General features: G+C 30.6%; 1 protein-coding gene across 2 annotated transcripts in view; it reads left to right on the forward strand.

Annotated features, from left to right (window-relative positions):
• Positions 1-13,599, forward strand: part of LOC109602052 (EGFR adapter protein) — a 177,372-nt gene that overhangs the window by 120,616 nt on the left and 43,157 nt on the right. For both annotated transcript variants that reach the window (XM_049964269.1, XM_049964270.1), the window contains one exon: positions 2,296-2,436. In XM_049964269.1, coding sequence (XP_049820226.1) covers positions 2,296-2,436 — 141 coding nt within the window. The remainder of the gene's footprint in view (positions 1-2,295; positions 2,437-13,599) is intronic.

A 13,599-nucleotide genomic window follows, 5' to 3' on the forward strand; every position in this document is an offset into this window, starting at 1 on the left:
AATGCTTTTGCATGAATTTATATGAAAAATAATAAACGTAATGTACAGTGTTTGCTAAAGTTCATCAATGTTTCCATCTCCTTTGCATTATAATTTCGAATTTTATCTCGTCAAAACTCTCATGCAACTAACATCGTCTTTATACGACCCTCAAAGGAAATGCTTATAAATAGCCTGATAAACACGACTCATCAATACAAAGTCTCGCATATTTTTTGTCAGAATGCTGCGAATTTAATATTTATCAGACGGGAATAAAAAACGGAAACTTTAACTGAAAATAGATTATAGATCTCGTCTGGCGTTCATCACACATGGTGACACATCAAAGACATTACCTGGATTCGATTAAAACCCACATGGTTGGCCACAATGCTTTTCATTTATCGCACAATGGAGAACGTTGTAGTCCGGGAGAGGAAAATTTTATCGAAAATTAATGTAAAGGAAAAAATTGAATTTGATTTATTTAGTAACACAATGGTTTACAAAATTTAATTCTTTATGACAAAAATAATAATGTTAAAACATTGAACATATATATGTTTTAAAGTAAAATAAAATAAATAAAAATTTCAATTCGATCTGAACATCGATATAAAAATCACGTTTCCAAGAACTCTCCAAATAACATCCATCTTGAACGTCAAATTTATATTTGATAAATTCGAAAGTCTATATTTGATTGTCGGATATAAGGCTGAAGTTTCAAATAGAATCTACGGTAATGAAATTAGGAGAGCGAAATGTAATGTAATTGTAATAATAGTTTCTATTTAAGGTAAGCTGAAATTAATTTGATGATAGTAAAGAAAATTTAATTAATTAATTACAAAATTTAATATACGTTCAGAATTAATGGTTAACAAACATATTTATATAAAATTCCATACTAAAGTTAGAAATGAATTTTACACTTCAAATCATAAAATAAATTAAACTGCGCTATAGGAAAGTAAAGAATGAATTTTAATAAAATGATATTCACATATTGATTTTAGATGAAGTTTCTTCCACCAGTATTTGCACAATTTAATAAAAACAGCACTAAACAGTTATCAATATATTTTTCCGGGATCGACAGAAGAATTTATTCATCTAATTTGCCCTGTAATTGAATTTTCGCATTTGTTCCTTTATTCCTTTATCTCACATTGTTTGGAACCGGTCGTGTTTATCCATGTCAGAATGGCCACCGAGGAATTTCCCCTGAAACTAAACTTTAGTTTATTGCAAATTCCTACCTGTTTACTCAATTGCACTGCAATTAGTCTTATTTGCCCTATTATAACTTTATAACAAATCTTTACACTATTGAACACTGAAAACTTTTAATTAATTCAATATTTTGCAATTACATATAACTTCGTTTTATATAAAAAAAAGTTTTTAACTATTTTATGTGATACACAATAGAATTACGTTGACAAGAATTGAAATAAATATCCATTTATATTATATAAATTTTAATATTCTATTACCACTTAAGCATTGTTTAGAAATTATATGCTAATGTGGAGGAAACAACACGGTTGTTTTAGGCATCACCGTTTCTTAATGAATAATAAATACATTTCTTATTGTTCTCTAAAAACAATAATTTTTTAATAAGAATAACAAAAGTAATATATAAAAGGTCATTACACTATAAACATTCTATTATATAATATTTAATATTTAACGTTAGTAAATTATTCAACATATTTATCCAAATATTAAAAATATTTAAAATTTTTGTCTATATTCTATATAAATATTTATTCATGATTTCTTCACTTATAATAAACAAAATAGAAACTTAATATTATTTAAAGTTCTACGACATAACACAACCTCTTGAAAGAATCATCCTTCCATTTACGACTGAAATGTTATAAAATACGTATTCCAATTTCATAAAAATTTAACAATGTGTGTCCTTTAAGAACCGTCATAAACTCAATATTCGCCGGCAAGATTTATTTAACGTGGCCCAGTGTCTTTCAGAAACATTACCGGGCAAATTTATGAACGTGCTATAACATACCACCCGATCTTTGCTTCAATGGACATTGTCCTAGGGACAAAAGGCGGTCGAAATAATGATTATTAGATAGATATGATATTAAAGCGAATTTCTGTTAAAAATCATTAAAATGCGAAAACAAAACAGTTATTAAAAGTTTCTCAACAAAAATTAATTTCCCCGTATGCATTGTGTCCAATAATGCGGCCGAGTATTTTACGGGACGTCATGCTGTGTGAGACCATATCATTTATCTCGCAGCTTGGTATTAATTGCCAACTTTGTTGCAGATTGTCCACATGGCCCACGCGCTGAGGCGCATTTCCTACGCGACTTGTGATCCACAGTTACGGCTCTTCGGTTTCTTGGCCCGCGAACCTCGCCTCACTCGGCAGTATTGCCACATTTTTCTTACCTACACTCCACAACAGGTAAGATCATCATGTTTTTGTTATCCTAGATAAATAATGTTCTTAACGATAGTTGCGATATGTGAACACATTTCAGTTTCTGTTAAATTATCCTTTTCTTAGACACTGCAAGATTACTTTTATGAAACAGTTTTCATGTAAAACTTTTATACAACGTGACCCATTTGAAAGCGGGACACCCAGATCAAATTTTATGGAGGTATCCCGCTTTCAAATGGGTCACTCCATATATCAAGTCAATTACAGTACAGGATGTTGAGTATTTCCAGACCAGATAAAGATTTCAAAACAGTGTTAAAAATTTTTTATTTAATTTTATTCTTTTTTTAATGAAAAAATTGAAAGTCATTTTTATGTAGTACAGATCTCTCATAAAATATAATCACTTAATACTTCGAGACAAAGTGTTTCAGTTGAATGAATTTGCCATTAAAATGTTGGAGAGTATCAACATATAATTTCAAATATATTAAATTATTTTGAACTAACTACTCTGAAACATGGAAAATGGTGTTTTTCATAGGTAACACTATAACATAATATTTCTCAACCATTAATAAATTGTTTAAAAATTAAAATATATAATTTTTGCATGTGTTTATATAAATACAAAATTTTGTTTTCAAAAACATAAATATCAGGTACTCTGTTATTGTAAAGAAATTTTGGCTAAAGATAATATGATACAATTTACTTTTAAAATCTGGAAAATCATCTAATTAATATTGTTGTTATGAATCGTAATTATAAAATATCAGTCGTTAATAAATGTTAATAATTTAAAAAAAGATTAATTTTCCATATTTCATGGACGACAATATATATCATTTTTTCAATAATATCAATTTTACTAAGACATAATTTAATATATTATATATTTTTCGCTTACTTTACTTTTTTAAGTACAAATCCAATTATTTGAAATAATAAAATTGTTTTTGTCAAAAAAAAAAAAATACAGAAACAAAAGTATTACATTTTTATTTTAAATCTTCAAATGGTAATTTTCGTATATATTTCATAAACGGTCACTGACAAAATGGTTTTTTTTAATTAAACACTGGACACAAGTTTTTTATTATTGTTTCTCTGAAAATCGTATTATGTACAAATTTCTTTCAAACTTTGTGTGTGAGTATAATTTTCATTATTAATAAATTGAAAATTTGAGAAATAATTTTTTTCACACTAATTTCGAATATTTGAAATGGAAACATATTGCAGAATTGTACCATAGGTTTTCATCAAAATAAATTGAAAATAAGTGAATTTCATTGAATACGTCATCTATAATTAATTAAAAAAATATTTTATACAAATCTGTAGTAAAAAATGAGATTTTTATTCAATGTTACCCCTGTCAAACCGACAAAGAGAAGGAGGGGAACTAATTTTAGCCCCAATGTATTTCCTCTGCGGAAATATTAAATTTTGACGTAGGGTACTTATTTCTTGAGGAATTTTTTATTTTGGGTCGAATTTTGTTAAAAAAAAGAGTGGGATCTCAAATTCGGTTTCAATCCTAAGTTTGGAACTTTTATACAGTGTTACTGTTTTCATTTCTTCATACTGACATTATTACCTAATAATTGTTTATAGAGTTTATATATATTAAAGTTTACAAGAAATCCGGCCACTGGAGAATTTTTTGAAATTTGACATTTTTAGACATTTTCAAAAATTTGAATCTCAGCTTCTGCCTAACTTAGAGTAAAATTTTATCTGTTTTCAAAATACTCTCAAATCTGCAACTTCCAAAGTATACTCGTAGGGTTAAATAACTGCTGATATTTTTTAATAATTTTCGAGATGTTTGAAATGTTACAACTCGGATTCAAACTCGATACCATGATTGAGGCTTATTGAGAATATAAAAGACTAACTTCCCTGAAAATTTGAAGCAAATCCAAAATCCATGAAAAAAGTTGGACTCATATAATAACGAAATTGAGACAATTAAGAAAAAATGGACAACAAATATAATTATTTAACTCTGTACTTTAGAAACTGCTAATTTGAGAGCTAATATCTATTTTTGTCGTGAAAGTAGAGGGTTCATGGAGAAGAATATCTTGAACGGAATCTCTAAGTTATATACAAACTGAGATACATATTTTTGAAAATGTCTAAAAAATTAACTTTCTTCAAATTTCAAAAAATTCTCCAGTGCCCGGATTTGATCGAATCGGCCTCAAATTTCTCATCTTTATTTCTGATGAACTTTCAAGGAAAACCGGCGTCCAAGAGTTTCAAAATATACAATGTTTTTGTTAACGTTTTCTTGAATTTAGGGTGGTAAAGTTTCGAAAAAAATTATATTCTTTTAGTAATATGTATGAAATGTTTCTTATTTTCTTACTTTACTTTTTTAATTTATTGTGCTTAAAAAAGTGCTCAGAGAAAGTTTTCAACATTTTTCAATAATAATATTGAACTCAAGACACTTAAATAAGTTTCCTCCTATCTAATCTGGAAATACTCAACATTTTGGGACACGTTGTATAAATTTTCTGTGTAATGATAAAACGTATTGATACACTTTGTCGCGCGTCATCGACTTAAAGCGGCAATAGAGGATCAATATATTTCGCACGTCCGAGGAAATTTTTAGATCGTCCATAAGGCGGTCTAAAAGAATGGAATCGCGTGACAAGACCGAGTTGCTTCCTAGTAATTACAGTTATAAATAATGGAAGAGCGAAGTCCATTTTAGTGTATGGTTGCGCTATAATTTGAAGGGCGTAAATCACCTGTTCAACGGTAAAAATAAGCGCTACCGTTTAGGAGATTGTAATCGTTGCGGAATTCTTAGTAACTTCTGCCTTGACCACACGGACATTTAATTATCACTTTCTTGTCTGATTGATTCGACTTGCGAATTCAATGGGTCAGTGTACTGGTGCGCCGGACGTTCCTCGATACCATTAACTTGACCGCCCGATGGGGAATAATTTACCAAAGTGCATCTATTGATTCAAACTTATGTTGACGATTTGATAACACGATCGTGGGGCTGATATTAAATATACGTACTGCTTAAACTTAAAAATTGTAAAAACATTCTAGTAGATGTATTAGGTGGAAAGTTTATTTTAGGTCTCTTAAAACAATACTCAACACGCGAGACGTAAAAGCTCTTCTAAAATTAGAACGATTAAAGCTCTTTAGATTTTCCACATAAAACAATATTTATGGAGAGGCGTTCTTGTTCACGTTTGATGCGCTCGTTTCAAATGCTGGTCCCGTAATGATGGGGTATTTTACATTCTCTCCGCAGCTAATACGTCGAATTATAACTGTACCTACCTCGCTAATTTTATCAATATATGTAAATGGAAAATGGGAATTATAACATTACAAACTCGTCCCGTGATTTTTATCTTCGACTTGTTGCGTGTATATCTATAATAATTTTGATGTCTAGTAAATTACTGGGTATGAGGAAATAGTACATATGTCAATATTTACAATAGTATCATCAGAATCATATCAATCAGAAATAATCTTATTCGAAAAAAGTTTTAACTAAATGAGTAAATGTTTTGACTAAATATTTAGATAAAGACTTTGGGTTCCTAATTTAATAATAATAAAAACCCAATCCCACATTTAACTAACAAAAACACCCAACCAGAATTAATAGTTAGATTCTGACGTAATAATTCATTTTTAATATGATTCCTCTGTGACAATAAAATTATAACATAACCCTAGACTTCCGCCCTTGAAACGGAGCCTGAGGCCAATTTTAACGCGATCAGATATCATTTGAGGGAACCAGGTAAAAACCATGTTAATTAAGTGCATTTGACAATGATAATAATAAAGGAGTTCATTCTAAAATTACTGGTTATTTGGGACGACAGCTGGACCACTTTGTTGTCGACATGTAATTTTCAATCCTTTTTTTCATGGGCGGGTTGATTTGTGACTGGCGGAGAATCACCTGCTACTGACACCTATTAAGTGTCATTACTTGAATAATACATTTTTTGATCTTCGAATTGCATGTTGCTTCTTATTTATTAGCAAAAACTGTGCCCCAAAGCATAACCACAAAAATATGTTGCAATGTAAAATTTGCCCATTTACCGCACAACCTGAACACCATCAAATTTACAGAAAAGACTAAAACGTAATATACGCAATTATAAGCGTATTTATTTTATATCTATAAATTTATTTTTATTCACTAGCATGAGAATGTAGGAGGGTCTATATAATTCTCCTTGTTCTTTTGTTACATTTAGGGGGAGGAAATAAATCTGTCTGCCCTGTACGTCGCATCCTGAAATGTTCACATGTTGAACAAATGACGTTAAGTAAATTAAAGAAATGTATGGCAATAACTGAACAAACAGGGACATTTCACCTTACGTTCCCTTTTTTAAGGACCTCTCTTTAGTTTTTCCGTTCTTTCATCTAACCCCTGCGGACCTTTCCCTGTTTCCTCCATTCCATTCTTCTTTGTTTGGACGTTTTCATTAATTTCTCTGACAATCCGCGATTCTCACAGGCATAATGAGGCGTAATTTACAAAATAGACCGCCACAAAATTCAATTCCATTGTCAAAATTCCAACTTTAACATAACATTGGCCATCTTCATTTCTGATTTATACTCTTGGTGGATTACCGATATAGTTAGTTAAACCAATTTTGATACGATTATCACAATTCCGTCCATCGGTCATTAATCAAGTACGGTTAATGCATCAAAGCATTCATTATCTGAAGCTACATGCTGTTCAGGTAAGCTAATTTAGTGAAACACACTAAAATGATTACTAGCGTTACAATTCAGTAAGCAATTCTGGATTAAAATTAGTGTTTCTCTCAAAATTATATATAAACTAACCGAACTTTCAGTTTAGATCAGTTTATGTCGAAAAAACAATATGCAGTGTTATTTTCTGTTTCAACTCTAAATGAGCAGGGCTATTACACAACTGAGCATAAACGTAAAACTTTCCAATGGTCGTTAAAAAACCAAAGATCTTAGACTCTTTGATTTATTTTCACTGATGTTAAATAAATTATATTTTTTATATATTTTATGATGATGTGACCAAAACTAGTTGGAAATAACTGGGAACAGGTGGAACAATAATGAGGAAGTTCTACCAGAAGTAAATACAACCCTTCAGACATGATGAAATAGACAAATTGTTTGAATTTGTTGTTTGTATTAGTATTTGTAACAACCACTAAAATAATGTACACTAATTTTGAATATGCTGTTAAGATGTTGTTGACTAGAACTACTAGAATGTCATGGAAGCTCCCAAATTTTGACTACCGATTTTAGAAACACTTACTTGTTACCCAAACCATATTACTAATAATATTTCTAAAAAACATATATTTACATTTCTTTGTTGAGTTAGTATTTTCTGTTGCTCTGTTACTTCTGGATAATATAAAACGAAACACTGTAATTCCCGAAATGGATAAAAACTATTTGAGTAGACGAATAAAATTTGTATTAATTTTCTTACCCCAATTTTTTAAATATTTTATTTTTTGGAGATAACTGGTGAAGTTGTTCTAAAGCACATATTACTGTGCTGTTCAGTAAATATTATTGCGTCTGTCATACTTAGCAAATAAATTGTATTCGTACCTTTTATGTAATTAGAAGCTTTCCAGAACGCAATTTCAGCGAAATTATTAATATTTATTGGAACAGCGACGAAGTTTGAATTTAGGGTGTGTACACAGAAGTTGCGTGTAAATAGTCTCTTCGAAATGTCTCAGCGTGTGGTAAATTCGTTGTAATTTAAATAACGTCGACTAGTTTCCACCTTTTTTCATTAAAGCATGTTGTAATGTTCTATCTTTAGATTGGCAATATAAAACATGGCTTATACCAACAGCAATTTACAATCACGTAATGTCCCTAAATTACTTTCTTAAAAAAACAATTACAAATACATTGATTGCCTGCCATATAAAAAATACTTTATTACAATTACATCGCAACAAAGGAGTTGGAATATTATTATATTGAATTCATCACAGCCCCCCCAGTCGCTCCACTTAATTAACTTTTGTACGTATAATTAATGACTGCAACAAACAGCCAGTTCACATGAATATTAATATTACAGTAAACTAAACACACAAACAGTTTATTGATTGCACTGACATTTACTAGAAGTCTACACTTACACTGAACATACATTTCATAGAACAATAGCAATGCAAACTTGTTGTATTGAACCGTGATGTCTGAATTTCAGCGTTGCACATGTTACTGAAATACTTATAATAGTCCTTGTGCACGCCGAAATAACAATACCGGGTTTGGATGTTCAAGTGGAACTGCATTTGGATTAATAGCCGCGAAATTCATGGAAAATTGTGAATTAGTGCAGACTGTTGGGTCTTCAAATGTACAATTTAATTAATTAATATGCTACCATAGGTAATTCTCATTATGCGTGATTCGGAATTTTATTGTACAGGTGCCAAATATGAATGAAGTAAATTTGCATTTCAAAAGCCCGGATATGTTTGATATCTAATAAAGTATAATTATAATTTTATTTAACTATTATTAAACTGATTTATATTCGGACATGATCACATTTATATATGAATAAAGAGAAATGTTCATAGTCAGGTAGTTTTAACCGAAGTAGCAGGTGCAATTACCAAAACAGGTGTAAATAAAGGAAACATTGATTTTAACCATGATATGGTGACCAATAATCTAAAGATAATTATCGGATTTGTTGTTGAGAACCTTCTGGAACTGTTGTTAAATGAATTGGTTTCAAAATATCTTAACATTCTTAACTAAACATTAACTATTGATCATTCAAAAATGATTTACCTAAACTGAAGGAAGAGATTTTTCTAAAATCATTTATATTTTAAACTTAATATTTTTTATTACTCCAACTATACCTAGTAAAAATATATATTTTGATTCTAAAATGCAGTTTTTCCGGTAAATTTATTAAAATTTACTTATTTTATTTTAAAAAGCTATTAGAAAGAGTTGTGTCTCTTGTTTTCATATAGTAAAAAGCATAGTAATTATTAAACTATAACTAACTAAATAATAAATTCTATTATAAAATATAATACGGAGTTTTACAATTTTTATGGCTATTGTTAAACAAAAATGTTGCAGTACAAAATGATAAAATACCACTGAAACTAGTTTCTATGGAAAGTCGTGTAATGTATTACATTATACATCAATTAACCCAATTTTCGTCGCGCACAACTGTTGTGTAATGTGCGCTAAATTTTCATGTCGGCATGAAAAAAAAATATTATTTTACCGACCTGGAAAAACCAAGTATTCCGGAGGGATATACAGTCTTTTTAGTTTGTGTCATCCCTGTAAGCGTCCTCGTTCTTTTGTTTTATTATACAGGCCTCATTTACAGTCCTAAAAATGCTTGACAAAGTTTCATTGTTGCGATGAAAAAAACCCAAATTAGCGGTTTGACAAAGCCCTGTTTGCAATCCATTATATTCTGGAGGGTGGAGACAACATATATTTGTTTCAGCCACTACATTGTCTTTAATGAATGAATGCGTCGCATAAATTTTTACTAATGGGATTTACTGAATTTACAAGCATTTCAGAAGTTGCAACGTTTATTCATTCGCAGCTACAAATTGTAATTAGGGCTTTTAAGACGCAAAATAAAAAATTAAACTATTTATGGTCGCAGTTATTGTTTTACCTTTTTAAATCCATTTAAACTTATGGTATAAATCACACAAGCAACATTAACTTGTACGGAATCGCAATATTGAAACAAACTGTCTGTGCACCGACAATAACTTTAAAATTATGTGCGGCATGTCACAAAACGTTTATACCAGTCGGCATTAGACTTGCCTGTAAATAAGTATCGCATTTCGAATACATTGTATCGGAAATAGCATAAATTTCCCCCATAAACTCACTAAATTCACGTGATCTAATCTCATGGGATCGCAACTGAAACAGTTTCATGGAAGTTTATTTACATTTTGTGATGACCGTGGTAATGCTCAGCTTTTCATAAAGTCTGCGATACAATCGGCAACGGTACTTTACTTTTTCAAATTCCGCAGGACCTTTAAATCGAATTTCCTTGAGGAACTCGAACCAGATAAAACGTTTTATGACCGTACTAACTCATTGCCTGAAAACTATTCAAGTGTTAAATAGTTTACGATTGTCTTTTATTTTGTGAAAGATTTTTTGTTGCAATGTCATAATCGACAGTTTATAACAATTTAATTGGCACGAAGTACATTACGATTGAAGTAAAAACGTTTTAAAATTCCAATTACAAGTTTTACGGCATATTGGACTGTTCCTATGCTAATTAACTTGAATTCAGGGCAAATTAATGCGACAAACGCTCATTAGGTCCAGATAAAATTTGTAGCTGTTTCATTTCATTACTAATAAAACGAAAACTATTATAAAAGTCGATTTATACATACTATGTATATTATGGGGAATCGTAAAACTCATAAACGTATGTTGGTCATGGTTAGCTGGAATGCATGCTGGTTATTTCGTTGTTTGCACACAAATTATTATCGAGAATGTATGCGTACGCATGTAAATGACCGGGGAACAATATTATTAGTGAAGGAACAATAAATTTATTCAATATTGGTATGACATTTAATTTTTTACAAATTTATATAGCTATTTTAAGGCAAACAAGAATTGTTGGTTGCCAATATTTAACAATTATGACGGTACGTGCTATTACAAAATGCCTTTCCGCACCGTAATTGCACCTCCACCAAATAAGGTGGAGGTCAGTATATTTCTCATTTGGCCGTCGAAACACATCACAAACTCATCTGTAAAGAGAAGTTGTTCCCAATTTGCTTCTGCCCAGTTGATGTTTTCTAATTGCCACTCAAAAAACGATCTTGGGCAAGAGTTACAACTACTTCTACAGGAAGTATGCCCTATCCTGGTCTTCTGGTGTAGTAAAAAGCCTCCAAATCCCGTTGCAATATTCGAGAAATTTATGTATGAGACACAGCAAACATTTTCTCCCATAACTCCAGCTAAACCACTAAAAAAGCAGCTTGAGCACACTCATCACAAGTCAAATCTCTAGATTGGTGTTGACAATATACAAAAATTAATACGAAAGTAAAACTGATAATTTAGTTCTAATGAAATGACGATAATTTAACATGTTTTACTAATTTACCAGATGAATAAAACATCTTACAAAAACTTTTTAAATTAATAAAAACAGTTTGCTATTTACTTCAATTGTTTTTTTTTATTTTAAAGATATTATTAATAATAATAATAATTGGTGGTGCATTAACTTCTTGGATCAGTTTGTTTATAATGGATTACAAAAATTGACTTTTAAATTTCTAATAAAGCTTAATGGAAACGTATATATGTTTTATGTGTTTATTGATTAAAACAGAAATTAAATATAAAACCAACATTACTTTAACAAGAATTAAAGGTGTTTCAAATTAAAAATTGAAGTTACGTACCAATATAACTTCGTGAGTGAGAGTAGAACTTGTGAGAAATGGTCGAGATGTTAAATTATCAAAATGAAATCAATACTTTCAAAGTAATATCCTCTAACCGATGTACTTTATCTTCTCAGAACGGTTACCTAAAAGAAATGTTACTTTTTAGATTTCATCTTGATTAAATTTTTATGATAAACGTCATGATATGTTTGAGCAATCCCCCAAAAATAACGAGGCAATTTCTTTTAATGAATTCATTTCACTGTTTCAAGACAAATTTTACGAGGAAATTATTAATACGGTTATTTAGTTTTTGAACGGCATAAAAACCCCATCAATGAATATGAGGTTTGACGCGTTACTCAAAATTAACCTCCGGCAAATGATAAAATTCCAGCATTTTATTTAAATGTATTTAAAGAATTCCAAGTCATAAAAGCACAGAAAGGGAATGTTTCGCGTGAATTAAGTCCCAGCTTTTTCCTCCTCCCGTCATACATTTAAAGGGGAAATCATGTGGATTCATGCGAATGGGCACTAATTCTAAATTAAAGGAAATATGTCACGACTGACCCACTTTCACCGTTCCATGCACTGCGATTTATTGATTTGCAATAATATTTTGTCACCATGTAAGAAGATTGCTCGTGTAAACCTCTACGTGATCCTTTTATTCACTATTAACATTATCTTGTAAAATCCTCTTTAGTGAATGATTGCATTTCACTACGACGCATTGACGTCTTCAAATTTATGATAGGAACATTTAAATGTGCTGTTTACATTAATCCAACGACTGGCAAACTTTACAGCCTCTCGTGGCAGACTGAATGCAGTAAGGAAGGAACATTTATGCTTTATCTATAAATACATCCGTTTATAGCACCGCCATTTCCTCCTTGATACACATCTTGCAGCTAACAAACTACCGACTCTATCTAGTCTGCGATCACAAGAAAACGGACGATGGCGATCTTAGATGTTACTGCTTTATTGTACAAATTTAATAACTGTTTTGTCTTAACTGTTGTGGCTTTTATTAATGCCGCGTAGCGTTTTATTGGCGGCTGTTAGCCATTTATTGCATTGCATGGAGTTTTGCATTTATAACCCAACAAAAAAAAATAATCACACGTATTAATTTGTGGCGTTCAAACGTATAAATCAAGGATTTTGAGTTGGCAATGCCACCCACGTAGTAAAATTGCAGCTTGGCGTAACTCAAAGCGTAAACTAGATAAAAATCACTCAGAAAGCGCGAAAATAAGTTTATTGCGGGTTCGAACGTCTAGACAGGCAGCAGTATTTACCTATAAAATATTATCGGTAATATGTAAAGTGCACTGACTTTTGGCATGTATTATGTTTGAAGTTTGCTAAGCTGCATAGATTGCACACTTAAAATGCAATATGTGGCTTTTGTACTTCTATTATTGATACAGAACGTTCCGCTGCATAATATTGTGAGTAAGTAAACTTCCGTTATTGTTTTACAGGAAAGTTTAATAAAATCTCTCATGAATAAATTTCAGTAAACTGATATTTGCAAGAGTTGGCTCGACGTGAAATCATTTTCTGGACAGAATGAGAACTAACTGCATTCATAAAGTGACTGTGTATTACTCAGACTCAGTTAAATTATTATTATTATTATTGTAAATTGGTATTTCGACAAAACTAA

This window comes from Aethina tumida, chromosome 3, assembly GCF_024364675.1.
Source record: "Aethina tumida isolate Nest 87 chromosome 3, icAetTumi1.1, whole genome shotgun sequence".
NCBI lineage: Eukaryota > Metazoa > Arthropoda > Insecta > Coleoptera > Nitidulidae > Aethina > Aethina tumida.